This window comes from Thermochaetoides thermophila (genome assembly GCF_000221225.1).
Source record: "Thermochaetoides thermophila DSM 1495 unplaced genomic scaffold scf7180000011822, whole genome shotgun sequence".
Classification (NCBI taxonomy): domain Eukaryota; kingdom Fungi; phylum Ascomycota; class Sordariomycetes; order Sordariales; family Chaetomiaceae; genus Thermochaetoides; species Thermochaetoides thermophila.
Window position 1 is genome coordinate 2,035,202 of NW_006383038.1, and position 19,880 is coordinate 2,055,081.

The 19,880-nt window shown below is 54.0% G+C and overlaps 5 protein-coding genes across 5 annotated transcripts; 1 reads left to right on the forward strand and 4 right to left on the reverse strand.

Annotated features, from left to right (window-relative positions):
• Nucleotides 1-382: 382 nt before the first annotated feature.
• CTHT_0069950 (asparaginyl-tRNA synthetase-like protein) lies at nt 383-2,263 on the reverse strand (the record flags this gene model as incomplete). Its single annotated transcript, XM_006697210.1, has 3 exons — nt 383-509; nt 566-689; nt 751-2,263. 3 exons carry the CDS (start codon nt 2,261-2,263, stop codon nt 383-385), a joined length of 1,764 nt encoding a protein of 587 aa, XP_006697273.1.
• Nucleotides 2,264-4,291: 2,028 nt separating this feature from the next.
• Nucleotides 4,292-6,123, reverse strand: CTHT_0069960 (cell division control protein 42-like protein; the record flags this gene model as incomplete). The annotated part of the gene is made up of 5 exons (XM_006697211.1): nt 4,292-4,360; nt 4,442-4,820; nt 4,920-5,039; nt 5,250-5,533; nt 5,983-6,123. The coding sequence occupies 5 exons, from the start codon at nt 6,121-6,123 to the stop codon at nt 4,292-4,294; spliced, it is 993 nt and encodes a 330-aa protein (XP_006697274.1).
• A 3,769-nt stretch (nt 6,124-9,892) lies between these two features.
• CTHT_0069970 (acid phosphatase-like protein) lies at nt 9,893-12,053 on the reverse strand (the record flags this gene model as incomplete). The annotated part of the gene is made up of 2 exons (XM_006697212.1): nt 9,893-10,012; nt 10,665-12,053. The coding sequence occupies 2 exons, from the start codon at nt 12,051-12,053 to the stop codon at nt 9,893-9,895; spliced, it is 1,509 nt and encodes a 502-aa protein (XP_006697275.1).
• Nucleotides 12,054-13,028: 975 nt separating this feature from the next.
• Nucleotides 13,029-15,887, forward strand: CTHT_0069980 (glutathione S-transferase-like protein; the record flags this gene model as incomplete). Its single annotated transcript, XM_006697213.1, has 1 exon — nt 13,029-15,887. One exon carries the CDS (start codon nt 13,029-13,031, stop codon nt 15,885-15,887), a length of 2,859 nt encoding a protein of 952 aa, XP_006697276.1.
• A 793-nt stretch (nt 15,888-16,680) lies between these two features.
• Nucleotides 16,681-18,314, reverse strand: CTHT_0069990 (uncharacterized protein; the record flags this gene model as incomplete). Its single annotated transcript, XM_006697214.1, has 2 exons — nt 16,681-18,039; nt 18,093-18,314. 2 exons carry the CDS (start codon nt 18,312-18,314, stop codon nt 16,681-16,683), a joined length of 1,581 nt encoding a protein of 526 aa, XP_006697277.1.
• Between the last annotated feature and the right edge of the window lie 1,566 nt (nt 18,315-19,880).

Below are 19,880 nucleotides of genomic sequence, written 5' to 3' on the forward strand. Positions count from 1 at the left end.
AAAGTCAATCAAGTAACCCGTATCACACATACTGTGTACGATACACGATCCCGATATGTCGTATTGGGCCATATTAAATAAAGAGAATAACTTCTTCTGCGAAGACATTGGCGCGGATATCACATGTTCATCAAAAAGAATAAGTATAGTAGAGTATGGCCGTGGCAAGAAAGATCTATATTCCTCCCTTTTTCCCGTCATCAGAAAACAGATCTATATATGTATGTATAGGAACTTGATAGATGACGTCATGTATCCTCTTCTCTAACCCCTCCGACCCTCCCGAACTTCTCCCCCTCTTCTTGGCTTCGTGAACGATCAGGGTCAAGATGCTAGCCCTGACAAGAAGACGAGGTAGAAGAAGAAAAATAGGCAAACCAACTCAAGGCTTGCAGCGACCCATGAAGCGCGGATACAAGCAGGTTGTACGGACAGTGTGCTGGTTGGCAAGCCAAGCGAGGAAGCGCTCGAGTCCGAGACCGTAACCACCGTGAGGAGAGGAGCCGTACCTTGAGGCCTGTTAGCGTCACTGAGCACACCTTACAGGATAAAGAGGGGCACTCACTTGCGCTGGTCAGTGTACCAGTAGTACGGCTCGTGAGGAATGCCGTTCTTCTTGTAAGCCTCAATCAGCTCGTCGTAGTCGTCCATACGCATAGAGCCGCCGACGATCTCGCCAACACCCGGCACTAAAAATCGTTTTGTTAGCACTAATATCCCATATTTCTTTCATATCAAAGGAATACATACTCAAAACATCGACCGACTCCGTGACTCTCGGGTCCTTAGGATCCTTCTTCATGTAGAAGGCCTTGATCTCGACAGGGAAGTGCGTGAGGAGGATAGGGCGGTTGATAATGTCGGTCATCTTGCGCTCAGCAGCCTCAGCAATGTCGTCGCCGAACTGATGCGGCTTGCCCTCCTCGTTGAGGATAGGAGGATCTTGCTTGTTAAGCCACTCAATAGCCTCCTCGTAGCGCATGCGCAGGAACGGGCGGGTCGGTTTCTTAAAGCCGGGGTTGAGTTTCTCGATGTAGCCGCGGGCGGTGTCGTCCGCAAGCACCTTGTCGACAACACGCGAGATGAGCTCCTCGATGTGGTCCAGCAGGTCGTTGAAGTCAATGAAGTCGAGCTCGGCCTCGACGTGGGTGTATTCCGAGAGGTGACGGCGAGTGAGTGACTTCTCGGCGCGGAACGACTTCTCAATGCAGTACACGTTGCCCAGAGACTGGATGACGGTCTCGAGGTACAGCTGCGACGACTGCGTGAGGTAGGCCTCCTCGCCATAGTAGTCGTACTTGAAGAGGGTGGCACCCCCCTCGACCTGAGTCTGCACCATGGCCGGGGGAGAAACCTTGCGGAACTCCATCTCGCGGTAGGTGTCAATGAACGCGAGCTCAACGGCCTCACGGAGCTTCATCACAGCCGAAGCGTTCTCACCGCGGAGCACCAAGTGGCGGTTGTCGAGCATCTGAGCGTCCCAGACGTCCTGCTGCATCGACACCTTATTGGTGATGGCGTCTAGATCGCACGGCGCACGGCCTAGAACTTCAAAGTAGTCGACGTGCAGTTCGCGGTTGCCGGGAACCTTGTGGCCGGGGGGGACGGCACGCATTTCACCGTACACAACCAGGGCGGTCTCCTGGGCGAACAGAAGCGCCTCGTAGTTCTGGGTCAGAGGACCCGTCGGGAAGATGCACTGAAGAATGCCGTAGCCGTCCTTGATTGTAATGAAAGTCGTGTGCTTCTGAGCGCGTATGTGCTGAATACGGCCATAGACCTTGACGCGAGTGCCTTTCTTGCTCTCGCCGTCGCCGAGCTCGACGTCGAAGTTGTTGAGCTTGATGCGCACAGCCGGCGGCAGCGACGGATCCTCCTTGAGAACGATCTTCTTAGCCTCCTCCAGGTTCTTGAGGCGCTGCTTGCGCTCTTCCTCCTCCTGCTTGGCCGAGGCCTGCTCTTTGGCCAGCTTCTTCTTGTAGGCGTCGACGCGGGCAAGCGCCTTCTTCATGGCACTCTTTGCTGGCGCCTCCCACCTGGGTCCATCAGCGCTGTCGGCACCCTCCTTGGGAGGGACGAGAGTAAGGTATGTCGGCGCGGGCTTGTCGAGGTGCTGGATCAGCGCATGATACAACGACTGGTACGGCTTGGACTCGGAGCCGTCCGCGGTCTCGTCGTCCTTGCCATTGACAGGGTCAATGTAGCATGTGGCAGCGGGCGCCTCGGTCTTGGTGCGATCTGCAAGCTCTTGGTCGCCTGCCATCTTGTCCAATTTCTTGCAGTTGGTGAAAAATTAGAACGCAAGAGGGCTCTTTCGGGTCGGAGAGAATGATTGGATGTGTGGTAAAATGCTTAGGTGACAGTTGTGGGAAAGAGGGAAAGAGGGACAGAAAGACGGAGGGACGAGAAAAGATATGGTGGGGTCATACCAAGAAGAAAAGTTGGCGGGGCAAATTGGTTTGGGTGTTCGAGCCACTGCTGCAATGATCGTGACTCACTCCACTGCACCTTACCTTCCCGACCGTTTTAAGGGTCCCTATCTCAACGATAAGGGGTTTGTACCCCTGGATGATCAACGGGGGCTCCAATGCTGCGTGATACGCCCGGTGCACCTTGACCCCGGCGGTGAAGACGCAAAGACATCTTTTTCGTCAGGTCCGGATAACAGAGGTCGCATCGCAACTATGACTTGATCGTTCTAGAGCTAAAGCCAAGGCAAAGAGACACGACACCTAACATTTGGGGCCGCTATCTTATCACCACTCACTAGACTGCGTTTCAGGTCGTGCATCGACTGAAAGTCGGTTGTTTGCCTTCCTCTCTCCCTTTAGCCCTTGCCTCCGTGACTCCATGGGTTCATCCCATTTTGCAGACCATCTCAACTCGGCTGCTCTTGGATGCCTCCACAATCGTAGCTCTCACAGCTGTTTGTGAGTACGCAGCACCTCCAGCGCTCAGCCGGCAATCAACAGAGGAGTAGGGCGAGGGTTCTGGTCATGGAGCGTCGTGCTCCGTGCTGCTTGTACCGGCTAATGGAGAGCAAGTAAGTAGGTTCGGGTTAATGCCTGTTTCCGACCACAACTCAGATATATATTCCAATTTGATGGTAGGAGTGACATTTGTCTTGGAAACGGTTTGTGTCGCCCTTGGAGCTATCGGATCAGCCAACATCAAGCAGACAAGTCCCGAAAGGAGGGGTTGGTTGACGCAGTTCCCAGATGACAATACCGTCCCAATGAGAAACTTTTTGCACGCCATACTCCTGCTGCCCGCGCACACACACCACCATCATGGACAAGCTCCAGGTATCAGTGGTAGCCACGCCCCGCACTGTAATCATGCAGTCAGTCGCACCAGTTTGATGGCTCGTTGAGCCTTGCCTAATTCATTCACCTCTGCTGTCCCCATGCAGTCACTTCTCCGTGCGAGGGACTGTACCGTGTAAGGAGATAGATAATATCAGTCGACAGCCATCGCTGGTAGGCAGGTATCCAGTATTACGGGAAACAACTGATTGTCCAATTCTATCCCAAGGAAAATGCGTGAACTTGGAAGAGGAAAACCAAGGTCAGCAAAAACGTACAAACTACACAACCTTTGATTCAACTGCACTCCAATCGCCGAAACTGTCCTATGGAAAAATTGAGCGTTCCCGCCTCGGTTGATGAGAAACTTTGCCCGCCCGATGGACAACAGAGATCAAGGGAATCCAATAAGAAACGGAGGAAACAAAGATGATAAATGTGCACTAACAGGTCTCCAAGCAACCCATGATATCCAATCAAGCAGTTGGGAAGACACGAGCCGAGGGAAAGAGCGGTTAGTGAACAAGGCTTGTTGCTCATCGAGTCTACTCAGAGCCCAGCCAAATGTTCTCCTGCCACGCTGACCCGCTGAAAAGGGTCAACAACCCCCCTGAACGGACCTCGTTGCATGGTATCCTGAATAGCTGCAATGTGAAAGCGGGTGGATCGAAGAGATCGAGTGAGAGCGAGAGAAAGAATATAGTCAAAGAGTACTTAAAAGCTCTCTCCGTTCCTCTCCCCGCGGTATCATGGTAGGCACCGCACTGCATCTCAGCCGAGCATTAATATGAGCTCAGGCTGGACGATTACTTCTCCGTTCCTGTAGTCTCATATAGAGGGCTCCGTGGAACTCAAAAGAGGGCCCAAGAAAATAGATAGCTGTCCAGATGGTCGCGTTTTTTTCTTGTTCCTGACAAAACCCTTTTCCATTCCTGGTAGTGGGCTTGACCAGACAACTAACCACATCCGCCGTCGGGGAGCCGTAATTAAAGAAGGGTGCATCTGTGCTTTTTCCCTTTGCTTAGTGCTGGGGGCTCAAGGGCAGCCACAATTGCCTAAACGGTTGAGACGGTTAGCAGTGGACGCCAATCGCAACAGCGCTGACTCAGCTGGCCAACACGATCCAAGAAACCTACCTCGTCAAACACATCCTTGAGCTTGTACTGTGTCAGAGCGCTGCACTCCACGTATTTGACGGCACCCAACCTCCTGGCCATCTCCTCTCCTTGCTCTTTGGTGATCGGCTGCATCTTTTGCTTGGCCAGCCTATTAAGGACCTGAGGGTCATCCCGGAGGTCGACCTGGGTGCCGACAATCAAGCAGGGCACACCAGGGCAGTGGTGGCGGACCTCTGGGAACCACTTCTCCCGCACGTTCTCAAAGGAAGCAGGGGATGTGACGCTGAAGCAAACGAGGAACACGTCGGTTTGGGGGTACGACAATGGCCGCAGGCGGTCGTAGTCTTCTTGACCAGCAGTATCGAACAGGCCCAACGTATAAGGCTCATCACCGATCCTGAAACGAAATGTTGTTTAGCAACATAGAGGCTCTCGGAGATGAAGGCGAGACGCGTAAGGAGCGGTGTCGATGTCATTAGAGAAGGAGTCGACGTACATAACAGTAACAGCATAGTTATCGAAGACCGTCGGAACGTATTCCGAGGGGAACTTGTTCGTCGTGTAACTGATGAGAAGACATGTTTTACCGACCGCACCGTCACCAACTACCACACACCTGTTAAGATGGCACAGTTAGTATGACCGACGGTATCACCCTGATCATTCGAAACGGAAGGGAGGAGGAGGGGTTTGTCGCTATCGCTCTGCGCCAAGCCAACAGAGCAGACGCTTCAATAGCAGCATGGCTCCAAGAACCTCTGTAGTGCGTCCGGCATCACGACAGTAACTGAGGAGCAAGCGACGCGATGCTCGAGCATGCATGCACCGCGTCCAGGATACGTCAAGTCGGTCGACGGCCAGTTCAGAAGCGATGCGAAGCGGGCGCAAAGAGGGCAGCAGGAGAAGGAAAGGGGGGAGGAGAATAGAGGAGCTGGTAGACGCACTTGATCGTTCCGAGCGCCATTCTCGAAGATGAGATTCCAAGCGAAGGAGCCTATGGATGATGAGTGTTACAAAGGGGATTAGGCGACCGGCGTGGGAAAACGCAGGCGTCAATGCGACCGCTAGCTCCCCCTTATTTGCAAGCAGGACGGAGCGCTGGAGATCAGACTGACGACGAGCAATTCAAGTGTTGCGCGCTGGATGCGAAGGTGGAGTCTGGAAATGATGGTATGGATCTGGGCGGCGACAGACAGATATTGGAGATAGAGAGAGTTCGGCGGTGGGAAGAAAGCGGCAGCCGATGGATGACGAATGAAGCGATCGATGTTTCGAGGCAAGCCTCTTTGGTCGGGGGGATTTTGCTTGGGGGTGGGCGCGTTTTCCCGTTTTCTGCACCAAGAACGAGCCGGGGTTCGATAAGATGTGCGAGCACGAGATGGTTCGGTCAACCAGGTGAGCAGCAGCACGAGCAGCACTGGCAGCAGCAGACACACAACAATTGAAGAGAAAAAGAGTGAGGGGAAAGATGGGAGGCGATGAGTTGCGGATCAAAGGGAAAGCTGGGTGTTTTTTGTCGCAAAATGTGCAATCTGCACGTAGAAGGCTCGTAAAATTACGGGGGGAGGCTTGGGGAAACCTGGCAGGCTGGTAGGGCCGAGCAGGTCCTGGGCGGGCGAAGTGGGCGCTGGTGGGCAGCCCGGCGTGTGGCCAGTGCGCGCTGAACGGCTGCCCAAGTATGTGTGGCCTGTGAGGTCCATGTTTTTGGAAGTCATGCAAGCCAGCTGCCGGTGGAGTCCACAGCAGTCCATGCCACTCCATGACAGCCACTGCCAGCCCAATGCCAGTCGGTGCCGGTGCCGATGCCACATCACCCGCCAACGTGTGTGAAAGTTCAGCGCGGAAGACCAGTGCGAAAGACGCCGTGGCCGGGTGTTCAGTGCATCTCAACGCAGGCAAGCGGTCAACGGCGCCCCGTTCCTGACCGGCCCGACGAGCGGATTGGGCTCAGAATAGAGGGAGGAGGGATTCCATCCTCCAAACATCTCATGTAACAACGGAACGGGAGTTGTAACCAAACAAAGAGTTAGCTCTCCAGCTTGTGTTGTTGGCTTCTTCCTTTCTGTTCCGTAAGCTCTCCAGTGCTGTCGCAGCCAGCCAGCTCAGCCAAGCACATGAAGGCGGGAACACTGCTCTAGCAGTCCGAGAATAGCACCACGGATGCTCAGCCAACTTCAGACGGCAGGCAACGTGCAGCACCCAGTTACAGGTAAATTTGGTGGAGGGGAACATCTTCATGACATCTCTCTGGGCGCCGGATCAGCGTCATCATCTCCATGAAGCACGAAACACACAAGACATGCTCTTCCTAGCCCGGGGAAGCTCTGTTTGAATCCACGGATGTTTGAGCCCGTATGCCTGTACTTCTGCGCCCGCCCCTCGAACAGGCTGTTTGACACGGGTATGCTTGATGCCATAACTTGATAGGTGGATTGGCAGATGTCGTTCGGTGGTAGCCGCAGGGCAGCAGCAGTTAAGTGGCTTCTGGAAAACGCAAATGCCAAAGAAACGGCAGATGCTGTGCGACACGGGACGGCCTATCGCCTTGCTGCCCGCGATCGGTCCCAGCCAAGGCAAAGCGCCGTTTGGTACTTCTTTTGCTTATGCATTATATAGGACATACCGACATAGTGTAGCACACTCTTGAGGTTGATAGTGTCGATGTAACAGACACTGTTCTGTACGTACTGTGCAAACCTCTTTCAGTTGACCCACAGAGATCCTATAGGACAAGCCTCAGGAGCGCATCGGAAACCCTTCTCCGGGAAGGTCTCGAATGGCGATAGTGAGGCATATGCCTACAGCAGTAATTGTGGCTGTCGTTGCAGACTGAAGCACCTGATATCTTGGGACGGTGGATGAGACTTCCTTGACCGGAGCCCAGGACGAAGGACGAACAGCAGCAGCGTGCATGACAACGGGCCCACTAGCTCTCATGCTCGCGGGCTTATGACAAATCGGAGGAAGAGCTTCGCTGCTCATCCTCATCAGCTATCACATCCAGGTTTGTTTCGATTCAGCCGTCATAAATGGGAAATCGATCCGGGAATGCACCTGGTCGGTCAGACGCAGCCAAACAAGCAAATCTCGCAGAACCGTTGGATGGACTGAGCAAGTATCTGATCGCAGGGAACTATGGTGGGGCACGCCATCTTCACGTCTTGCTGAATCGACGCAGTTTTTGTGACTTTGGGCCGACGGAAAAAAAAAGCAAAAAGTTCTGGTCTCTGCAAACTGTATAACCACGCTTTCTACCAGCCGTCTCCTTGTAATGGCCGCAGGGAAATGACTGATCGTCGGCTAGGGAGAGATCGGATGACTGGCAGATATCCCAAGTGAGTTGTTTGCTGGGTTTCGACTGAAGAGGGCTTGGCTATGCATCTTCGCAAGTTGAGCCAAATAATGGAGTCGACGCTGACAACAATGCGTGTTTGGCCACGTGGAATTCGTGGCGCATCATGCTATAAGCGACAATATCTCCTGTTACCTGTTTGAAGGTTAGAAGGCCATTTGACGCTTCAAACTGCTTGCAAATGAGTGTCGGAGGTGGTTGGGGGAAAGCCCAAAAGAGTTTTTGTAGGATAAGATCAGACCTTTCGGTCCCTGTTAAAAGCTTAACCCTGGCCCTACCTGTCCAAATATCCCTAACCCTTGTAATTGATCAACATATGCGCTCGCCCCTACATCCAGAACAATTGGGATCCTGAGGTTCTCTGAGCCGCTCACAACCTCTCCCTCACAGCAACGCAGAGAACTGCTTCTCAACTAACCAGTCATTTTACGCAATCCAAGCTGTTTACCTTTGGCAAAAAAACTCAAAACAGACAGGCTCAAAGACATTTTACTTTGTCAACCGAACAATGACAGCACTACAGCTCCAAGCCGAAGACTCTGAGCCTTCACCTGCAGCTGAGAGCCGACACCAGTCTTTCCCTGATCACTCAGAACATACACAAACTCGGCAGCCACAACAATTCATGACTGAACTGGAACGTGAAATCTACTCTTATTCTGAAGAGATAGACGCCCTGCTTGCTCGATACCTGCAGCTCCTGGACACATACACCACACTTCGAGAATCACTAAATATCGCTCAACGGGATATGTACCAGTGTCTTGCTCGCGCCAATTTTGCATCCACACTGCCAGGAAAGGCCAGATATGGATCAGATTATTATGACGAGAGGATGAAGGCACTGAGGGTCGTTCAGATTGAGGGAGAACCTCCTGAAGAGTGCAAGGGAGCTGGTGGTGGGGAGAAAGTGATATTCAAACTTGGGGTAAGAGCGGAGGGTGAGAAGTTCGAAAGTGAAGACCTTGACAAGGGGAGCAAAAACGTGGAAGCCAGAGAAGAGAGTAAAGCTATAAAAGGCGATCCAGAAACGGAGAAAGAAAAAGTAATTAAGATGCAAGATGTTGAGAAAGAAGAAGACAAAAGCTCATCTCCCGTCCAAGAGCCAAGAAATACCGACATCCATAACAGCAACAACTCTTCCTCAAAACGATCGCCTTCAAAGCCAAGATCAAACGACCCCATCCGCTGGTTTGGTATCCTCACGCCTCTCCCACTCCGCCAGGCTCAAGCCCATGCTATCCAGGCGGTCGAGAAGCTCATCCCTAAGTTAGCCAGTGTCAGCGCTGAAATGGCAACAGTAGAACTGGCTGTACGAAGGGTCAGGAAGAAGAGAACCAAAGCTGAAAAGAGGAAGGGAAAGGAAGAGACTCAGGAAGCAACCAATAAAGCGGAGGGGTTCAAAAGTGAAGACCAGAACACAAATTGCCTGGAAGATGGAGTTAGGACAATGGTCTTGGATGACAAAACTGACATTTAAGTAGACTTAAGAACTAAGTCTCAAGACTGTCGAATTGTTTTAGAGTTGTTTAATCAGGTACCATCACGTTTACAATACTTGGGCTACCTGTTATATATCAAAAACTAGGTCCCAACGCTGTGGGCTAAAAAGGCTGCTCAGCCCTCAAAGGACTGATTAATGATCCCAAATGTTTTTTGCACATTGGCACAAATGACATTCAATAAACTGACTTGGATCACTTAAGAAGAATCTTCCCCGCGCAATAATCCAACCCTAATCTAGCCTGAACTTTGCTGTCGGATACCTAATTTCTCTGTTTACTCATCTGAGCTTACCGTGATCTCTGTTAAGACTTGTTAAGCTGAACAACAGTGATAAAATTTTTTCTTCGGTTATCCTCATCAAGAAAACAAACTTTTCGCTAGTGCTCGTTAGGAGCCAACATTAAAAATTAGAAGGCGCTATGTGCCTTAGTCAACCCATCTGTCCCTTCCTCCTTTTTCTCTCTCTGGCCAGCACCCAGCACCCAGCACAAAAGCCCACACAACAACAACCAAGCATGGCCCATCTTAATCATAAATTTTATCGGTTTCATTTAAAACATACAAAAAAAACAAAACAGGTTGTTCACAATTGGTTCCCCCAACGGTCCTCCTCACAGCTCCCCAGCCCACTCCGGCTGGGCCGGCAGGACAGCTTTCTCATCCTTAGCCATCCGGCACTGTTGCTTCCAGTTGACCGGGGTGAACTTGTCCACCACAGCCTTGAAGGTGGCCTGCAACAAAGAGATCAGTTAGCATTTGCTCTTTTATAGATTAACCGACACAACACATCAGCCTAATGAGCATCCACAGCGAGAGTTACCAGCAAAACACGCCCATGGCAGGTCAAATAAGACTGCGTGACGAAGTACCCAGATGGACATAGCCAACGAGAATGCCACCGAAGAAAGCCCATATTGACCACAGCCAACAGAAGTACCTAGTGAGCGCTCTTGATGGTAGCCCGATGGAACTACCCGACGGGACTGCCTGGTGAACACACCAATTGAGCACGGCCGTTGGGTATGCTCACAGAGAGAGCCTGATGAGCATGCCCATTGGGAACAGCCGCTGAGGGTCCTAGGCGAAAGGCAATGAAGCATCCGCTGAGAGCGCTGATAGAAACGCCCGATGTGAATGCCCACTGAGAGCTTCTGATACAGCTGCCAGCGGATGAGAACCCCAGTGAAACTGCTGAATGGAGGTGCCCGACGGAACCAGTAAAGCATTGCCAGTGGCCAATTTAACAGCCCATTGGCCACGTTGAATGCAAGTGCACGCCGGGGAGGGCCGCTGGGAATGCCCGCTGTGACCGTGGATCAAGGCTACCCGCTGAGAGCACCTGTTGGGAATGACTGATGATAACACTAAGGGTTAGATACTTACCAAGGTACAAAAAGACTCATCTCCTTCGAGGTGATTCCCCGGGAGACGGCAGGCGGGGACGGTGACCGGCTCGTCATTATACCGGATCCGCACATAGTACCCGTTGAGCTTGTCCTTCTCGGCCTGTGTTAGGTCCGAGATCGGCTTACGGCCAATTGTGTTACCCCCAGATCCTGTTGCGCTGGCCAACTGGAAAAGCTTAGACCAGCGGCTCTGCTGTTGCACAGAGAGCTGGGACGGAGACAACTCGTTACTCTTTTTGCGAAACAGCTCGATCGCGACGTGGCTGGTAAAGGGCGGCCACTCGGTCGTGTTGAAGGCTCCCAGACTCGCCAGGATGCCGGCAAGCGAAGTGTCATGGCAACCACTAAGACCGAAGCGGATCGCCTGCTTGCCGTCGTGCTCGGCCTCAACATTCTCGATCATGCGCTGGACGATATCCGCAGCCAGTGCGCCCATACCAACAGCGCGGTACTCCTTCGACTCCTTGAAGCCCGAGAACCACTCATCGACGGCGATCTTTTCCATTATCTTACGCGCCCTCTCGTCATAGAACTCATCTGGTAGGCGCGTTGCCGGACCATGCGCCAGAGTCGAGTTCACTGTGTCCATGATGCCTGAAAGCCTTGGGCGAGAGTCAACAGCAACCTTGGTGCCAGCAGGCATCCACTTGCCATAGATCTTGTTGAGGTACTCCATCTCGGGAGTGTTGTTCCATCGTTCGGCGGCGCGCTGGGCGAAGGCACGGGCAAGAGCGGCGAAACGGCGGCAGCTACCCTCATTGGGATAGAGAATCTCATCTTGAGGGCCACGAATGAAGATTGTTGGGTTGGCGAGCTTGCCATCGGGGCCGATTTCGCGGGTCGACGGCGGGTAGAGGGCCGAAAAGGCCTGCTCGAGAGACTCTAGGGCGCGAGGAACAGGAGTGGACCGAAGATAGAAAGAGTCGGTTGAGGACAGTGTCGAGGGAAGAAAGCCCAGTCGGTCAACATACAGGTTGCGCAGACGCTGACCCAGACTGTAGGTGCTCTGGCGGCCTTTGTCGGTAAGGGAGCCCATGTCGCAGACACCGTCGATTTCGCCTTCGGGGCCCGTGGCAACGACAGGGGCGTCGTTATCTCCGAATGTCTCGAGACGACGCTTCCATTCGAGGAGATCGGCAGGCTGGCTGCCATCGAAACCTTTGGTCAACACAGCTGACTTCATATGACGAGCGACTGAACAGTAAGGCCAGAATGGGTTAAGTCCAGCATTCTGAAAACGGGCCGACACAGGAGTCCGCTCGCCATGGCGCATCAAGACTTGCACCTGGCGGAGCTCGAGACCGGTCGGGTACAGCTTCCGGAGCTCCTCATCCGTGTACGGCTTGCGGGGGACGAGCGATGTCATGCTGTCGGGTGTCCTGGTTCTTGACTGGAGTGGAGAGAGAGCTAATTCAAAGGAGCGAATCCCGGATCGGTATGGAAGGGAAACGCGACGTTGAGGAGCAGCTCAGGGCGGACAACTGACCGACCTTCAGGAACAACCTCAAAGTAAGGGAAGTCCTAGAAAGCCAAAGAGGGGCAGGGTTCTAGGCTGGCTGAGCTGGAAAAAAGGGATACACCTAGGTAACCTGTAGTAAAAAGATGCAGGTTATAGGTGTTGGTGATTAGCTGTAGGGACGGCAGCGGATATGGGAATGAAGTCGGAAGCCAGGTTCGTGTTGACACTGCAGGGTGGCACAAGGAGAGACAGCAGATGAATAGGAGAAGAGGAATGGCTAGAATTGCAGCAACGAGGGTCTTCAATTGACGTGGTCCCCTCCGATGCATTCTTGCCCATACTAGAAACACGGGCTTCCAAAACGCCAAAAACACGCCAACGCGCCAGCCCCCAAAGCACAAAACGCGCTCCACAAGGAAGGAACACAAATGTTGCTGTCCAGCCGTCGGGCTTTCTGTGGACGAGGGGCCCGTCTGAACTCGGTTCCTGAATGCTTCCGCCGCCAGGGCCATATGACGTAACACAGGATCGAAGATGTGATGAAGTTGGAGATTATTGGGGTTGGCCGAGGCTTGGGTTTTTGATCGTAATTTACAAAGTTGTACTGTAATTTACAGCACTCAACCACTCCCCATGTACCCCCATGCCCATGTCAACACCATGGCCGATCTCTTGGCATCTGGGGAACGTGCATTTTCGAGGATGGGACTTCGAAATTTTGAGCTCAAGCATCAGCGCTCTTGAGCCCCTCCAACACCAACCGCAGATCCCGAGGATGAGGCAGCCCTGAAGGCTAGTTGTGGCATTTTGGATTAGAGAGTGCTTTCTCTCAACGGAATGTGCTGGAAATAGCATCCGGTTGTCCATTTTCAGCATATCACCATGCCATCCTTTGGCACCACCACCAGAGCCGCTATTGTGCGGGACGTCTGCTTGCGCTGCCAGTTTCGCTTGCTGCTGGCCTCCCGGGCTCACGCCCGTCAAGGGCACATAAGATGGAGTAGCAGTTTCCCTGGGGTAGGCGGCAGCAGCGCAGCTCCTGTCGGGGGAGAACCACATGAACCAAGTCCCAATGGAATGCCCTCTGTTCAACAGCCCGCGAGCGAGGGATCACCATCATCATACCCTTCGCCTCTCCAGCGCCCCTCCTCGCGGAAGTCGTCTTCCCTGGCAATGTTTCAGAGCATCGTTGAGAGCCAGGCCAAGGGCCCGATCAACAGCCAAGTCAACTCAGCTCCGACCTCTGACACGCCGCCGGTCGCTTCAGGAGGAGCAGCCAGCATTCAACTCGTCAAGGACATTGCTATAATCCAAAATATGCTTGAAAAGGAGGAAGCGACAATTGCTGAGGCATATGCCTTCTTCGAGAAGACAGTGTACCCTCAGATCAAGAAGTCGGGTGCTGTCCTGCCCCAAATAGCCAAGAATCAGCTCACCAATGTCTTACTGAACCAGCTGGCCGCCGAAAAGCCTCGCGACTTCGACTCCAACAAGCTCCCATCCGTCACACGCATTACAGAGATTATGGTCGAGCTGGATGCGCTCAGGCCGACCATATGGGGCACCCTAATGATCCAGCTGATCCAGCGCATCCTCCACCAGAGCACATCTCCTGAGGACTACTACTCGATTGAAAGCTTCGACAGCGCAATGGCCCGCAGAAACGCCTTGTTGCGCGACCTTGTTGGCGCATGGAAAGCGTTCAGCCAGCAAATGGTTTCTGAGGAGGAGCTGGCGTCTGCTGGACCGAAAACATTCAGCCAGCGAATGGTGTCGGAGGAGGAGCGGGAGTCTGCTGAACAATCCCCGGAAGCTGAGCAGGAATCGGGAAGTCCTCCCAAGTCTAAGCCAACAAAGCCAGCTTTCCAAGAGGTTCTGGATGCAAAGTACCCCAAACACCTGGACTCAAAGCCAACTCTCATGGAGGCTATGGGTGTTATGTTCCCCAGATACCAGGGTCCAAGTCTCTTGAGGCCTACATTCGCCGCGTACGCGACTTACAAATTGTTGACTGATCCGGTCAACCAGACCCGAACTATGAGACCGGTAGCGCGGCCCTTCCTCCAGATGATGAAGACCTTGATCTTCCGTTCCCGCTCTCCTCGCATCGCGGACTTCGGGCCTGTCTTCGAGAACTTCCCAGAGATGCTTCGTTTTATGCAAACCGATGGGCCAGCTAATGAAGGCGCATCTTCCTTCGTGTTGAGCCCTGTATCGTTTCCTCGGCAGAACTGGGAACAGCTCAAAATAGATATTCATCAAAGGATCGGACAAGCGATCAAGATCAGGAACATCGGGGTGCTGAACAAGACGTGGTCCGACTTCTGGGGTCCGGAGCCTACCCCAGACGCCGCACGCATCGAACAACTGATCAAGTGCGATGAGCTGTTCAACTACTTCGTCATGGCCTATCAGGCGCTGAGGCGCCCTCAACTTGCCATCCAGGTATGGAATGGTATGGAGCGAATCGGCATTAAGCCAACCATCAAGACGTGGAATTCCATGCTTCAAGGTTGTGCAATGTGCCGCAACGCCAACGGCATCCGGGCCGTGTGGGGCAAGGTGATCCAGTCCGGCATGAAGCTTGACGCGCCCATATGGACGGCCCGTATCGCTGGTCTCTTTGCCTGCGGCGAGCCCGACAACGCCCTCCGCGCACTCCAAGAGATGGCCAAGGTCTGGTCGATGCGCGATGACCCCCAGTTCGCCAACGTGGCGGTTCAGCCGACCGTCGGACCCGTCAACGCCGCCATCGCTGGCCTTATCCGGTGCAACCGCGAAGACGATGTACGTAAGGTCCTCGCCTGGGCCGCTAAGCAGGGCATCGACCCAGACATCTACACCTTCAACACTCTCCTGGGCCCCCTCGTCCGCCGTGGGGACATGGAAGCCATCGGCGAGATCTTTGACATGATGCGCGCCATCAACATCAAGGCCGATGTCGCCACCTTCACCGTCCTCCTCGAGGGCGCCCTCTCCGACATCACCGCCCTGACGCCCGAGCAGCAGGTCAACTTGGTCAACCGCATCCTCCACGAGATGCGTTCCTCCGGCGTCCCCATCAACATGGAGGCTTACGCCAAAATTATTTACATCCTACTCAACCAGTCCGGCGACCGCACCGGCAAGGCAGTCAAGACTGTCTTGGCACACATCTGGCGACGCGGTCTGGAGTTAACTTCGCACATCTACACCATGATGGCCGAGCATTACTTCTCGCGCGACCCGCCCGACTCGCGGGCGGTCACGGCGTTAATCGAGAACCGCAAGCTATCCGAGAACCCGAACATCGACCGCGTATTTTGGGAGCGTGTGGTCAAGGGGTATTGCCAGGCTGCCACGAGGCTGGCGGAGCTGGGGTACAGCGATGGCATGGATGAGGTGCAGCGGGCGATGGCTATCTTTGATCGGGTGTTTGTGCCTGGGGCGACGATCACGTTTAGTGCGCTGTTTGAGCTGTTGAGGGCGTTGGTTGAGAGAAACGAGATGGCGGCGGCTAAGAGGGTGGTTGATGCGGCGGTGACGATTGGCAGGTCTGAGGCGGATGAGGAGGGTGGCGGAGAGGGCGAAGGAGGAGAGGGCGAGAGCCAAAAACCGAGGGCTTCGGTTTTCGCAGCACAGATGCCGCCTGGGAAGAGGTACTGGAGGCATCGGTTCTGGCATCTTGCTTACCAGTATGGGCTACTAGATGAGAAGACTCAGAGCCTGTTTTTTGGGGGGCAGCGGAGGTTGCGGCGGTAGATGGGCATGTGTTGGGATGATTGTATATACGTCCTATATGTTGTTTGGAGGTGTAGTATATCCGATAGAAATTTTGTGTACAATTGTACAATACCTGGAGGTAGATTCGGTCATTAAGACAATCAAGATGTTCCAAGACACTTGAGACGATTCCCAGATGTCATACCTGGATTAATGTTTTACCAGAAGTTTGGCTGTCTCTCAAATTGGTTTTCCTCTAACAAAGTATGAGAGTAGACAACCATCAGATTACAGCAGATGACCGGACATGTCTTGAAAGAAAAGGAGTTTCCCATTTATTTCTTTTTCTCTATCATCTACTCTCCTGCTCTCTCTTGGGAGCACGTTCTTCAATCTACATATCGTACATACAGGAAACCCTCTCCTTTCCCTCCGTCCCCCTTTTTCCTCCACCGCTTACCGTCCCCCCATGCCATCCCCTCCGACCCATCCATGCCCAATTATATCCCCGGAGCACCCAGACAATTCAATGCCTAATGGACCGATCTGTGATCTTGCCCCTCCCATCATATTACCAAATGATATATAATTTGACAAACCCAATCCGAAACAAGAAGGATATATATCTATGCCGCTTTCCCAGTTCAGTCCCAGTCCCAGTCCAGGATATCTCTCTAATGATCAACCAAACAAAAAAAAAACCAAACTTATCCCATTCTATAATCCCGAATTTTGATTTTAATTTCTCTTTTTTGATCACAAACTTTTTTTTGTTCCCTCCGTTTTGCTTTTTGTTCGAACCAAAACCGGAAAGAAAATTCAACAAATAAACTTAAAATCTCGCGCCCCCAGGGCTCCTGTGATGAATCAACCCCGACATCCACCCCAGCTCACTCATCAACTCCCCCATCAAATCCTGGTCCGTCCCTTCTTCCGAAATGGCAGGCAGGCTGGGCACCGCGGCAGCACCGTGCTTGCTGGCTTCCCTCACGATCTCGCGGTGGTGTTCGTGCTTCTCAACAGTCACCTCCTCCTCACCGTCGGACTCCTCGCTACTGCTCTCACAGCCGCCGAGAGGCGGGGGCGAGGGAGGTTCGGAGGGCGAGCTGGGGGAGGCTGCTGGAGAGACGTAGAACTTGGAACGGAGATCTGGAGGGCGGGGGAGGGAGGGTGTCATGATGTTGAGGGGGGCGGGACGATGGGCTGTGAGGCGGAGGGCTGGAGGGGAGACCTTGAGGCGGTTATTAATAGTGTTGGTCGTGGCAGGGGGAGGCGAGAGAGCGCGCTGCGCAGGGGGAGGAGATAGGCTCGTAGGGAAGGACTCGGAGACGGCGGAGGTGGCGAAGTTGATGTCGTCTTCGTCGTCGAAGTAGATGTCATCGTCGTCATCGTCGTTTTCCTCATTGTCATCGCTGCTGTCACTGTCGAAGTACGACCGCTCACGTCGATCATCCTGGACCCTAGCAAGCGAGCGCTTCTGCTCGCTGCTATCCTTCTCAACCCTAACACCCTCGGCAGGCTCATCCTCGTACAAAAACCTCCTGAGCGACTCGGGGGAGATATCCCGTGACCTGCTACCAATGGCACTCCTCTCACAGCGGCTCGCATTCCGCTCGACGGACGACGACCGCGACAACGACCGCAGCGACCTCACACTGCTGCGATCGTCGACCTCATCGGCCGTCTCGGTCGTCACACCCATGGCAGTAGTCGGCCGGCTGATCATGGCAGCCGCCGGCAGAGAGCTAGGGATAGGAGTGTCAGAGCGCTGCGACTGCAGCGATGACGAGCTGGCCTTCCGGCTGAACAGCTTGCGCGGGAGCGAGCGCCACGAGGAGCCGGAGCTAGAGCCGGCGGGCGAGACTGAGCGGGCGGTAGGGCGGTGCTTATGCAGCACGTGATGCTTGGTCGGGAAGGGGATCGGGGATTCGGAGCGGCAGGGAGCGGTATCGAGACGCGTTGTCCGGGTCTGGAGCATCTGCTCGGTCGGTTGAGGCGAGACGTACTTGCTGGCGGGGTCCATGGTGCGGTAGTCCTCGTCGTGGAGGGAAGACAGAGAGGCACTGCGCTGGCGGAGGGACTGTTCGACGGGAATGTGGATGGTGTTCACCGGCTGGCCAGGGAGGTAGGGGCAGTTGGTAGTGAAGGGCTGGGCAGGGTCGTGGACCTCGCGGGAACCATCGAGCTCGTACTGGATGAGGTAAGCATGTGATTGAGCGAGCATGTTGAGCGAGGATGACTTACGTAGTAGTAGTAAGTGTGGCCCATCTTGAGGCCGCCATTGCGCTTTGAGCGGAAGCTGCTGGCCGAGTCACCGTCGCAAACGATGTCCTTGAAGGAGTAGCATCCGCGCCATTGGCCGCGGTCTCTACGAGAATCTCGTTCCATGGGGTAGGGTTTTGTGAAGTTGTCCCAAGATCCGAGAAGGTTTACTGCCCTGACAGAGGGCGATGTTTGTCTAGGCATTGTTAGCGACTGAGACCAACGAGTGTCTCGAGTGTCCAAGATGCGAAACCACATACGAAGGAGTGTAGTGATTAGGAATAGGGGATTGGATATATATGTAGATGTGTGTTGATGTCGAGTGTGACAACGAGCGTGTACAGTATCCGAGGAAGTTCGGAATACCGGCAGGTATGGGGAGTGTGTGATGTAACGCTAATCACAGGAACGAAAGACCAAGACCGGGGAAGAGAGAGAGATAGAATGACAGAACAGCCAGGTTCTGAAGCCCGAAGGAAGGATTGCAGCGGCAGATAGAAATAAAGTTTGAAGGTAGCGAGAGGAAATAACTCACAACATAAAGGTAAAGAGCGTTGTCGTCGGATCCATGCCGGCGTCGGAGTGGGATGATGGGACGATGGGCAGATGGGATGATGGGAGGATGCAGATGGGCTTCTCCAAAAGACGATACGACCGGCCAAGGATGCAGCGTGTGGCCTTATGGTCTTATAAGAGAGACAAGCTAGCGTCCGAGACGGCGTCGATGGGGCTCCGCAGGCGCGGCGGTTGCCTTAGTCTAGAAAGTGTATGGAGTCAAACGAGGCAGGCGATGAGCAAATAAGCGTTGCAGCCAATGGCAGGGCGCAGAGCTGGCCGGAAGCGCCGTGTTGGTGACAGGGCGGTCACTGGGCAGCGGATGCGAGGAGGGGGGGGGGGGGTTGGACGGCGCTTAGCCACACGTGCGCAAAGAAAAGCCACGAGCACGAGGAAGCGCGCAGAGTCGCCAGAGGCACTCCACGAGTCCAGAGGATTCGGTAAGGACAGAGTCGGGATGTATATACTAGAATTTGCCTAGTAGCACACACGGCGGTTGCAGTGTGCAGATGCTGATGGAGAGCGCAACAAGAGGTGGCCAGATAATGACGACGGCACTGTTGGCGATGGCACGCTGTGTAACTGCAACGCCACATGCAGGCCGCGAGCCATTCAACTCCAACAGCCGTGGGAGATAGTGATGAGCCGAGAAGAGATTGCAGCAGCACGGTGAGCAAAATACTGGATGACAGGTCGACAGGCCAACACGTCAGAAGTGCAAGAGATTATCAACAACTATTTCTATCAGCACTGGGGCCGTCCAGCTTATGTCTGTCATTGGCCTGCCGGCAACGGATGGCAGACAGCGGAATGGCGGGCAACGACCAGATCAGCGGCGATCTGGGGAAACTACACTATCGAGAGCATCATGGGCTGGGCGGCAGCTGTGTTCGTAGATGTTCCTGACCGGATGGTCATGGATGGGCATGGCGGCCAGGGCTCGAAACGCGGCATCAAATGAGATGACGCGCCCGGGGGAGGGTGGAGGCTGAAGGGAGAGCTGAATTCATGCACGCCGCCCTTCTGCGTCCAGTCCCGTCCAGTGGTTGGCCAGGCTTCTCGACAAACAGCCCAGGGGGTCCCCGGGAAGAGAGAGGAGGGGAGGGGAGATAGCCAAGGATGGTGACATCGATAGTTAGCAACGCTGCGCAGCAGTCGATCAAGCGGCCAACTGCAGCGGCTGTCCCCGACTTCCCCCACCCCCAGGCCGCGTCT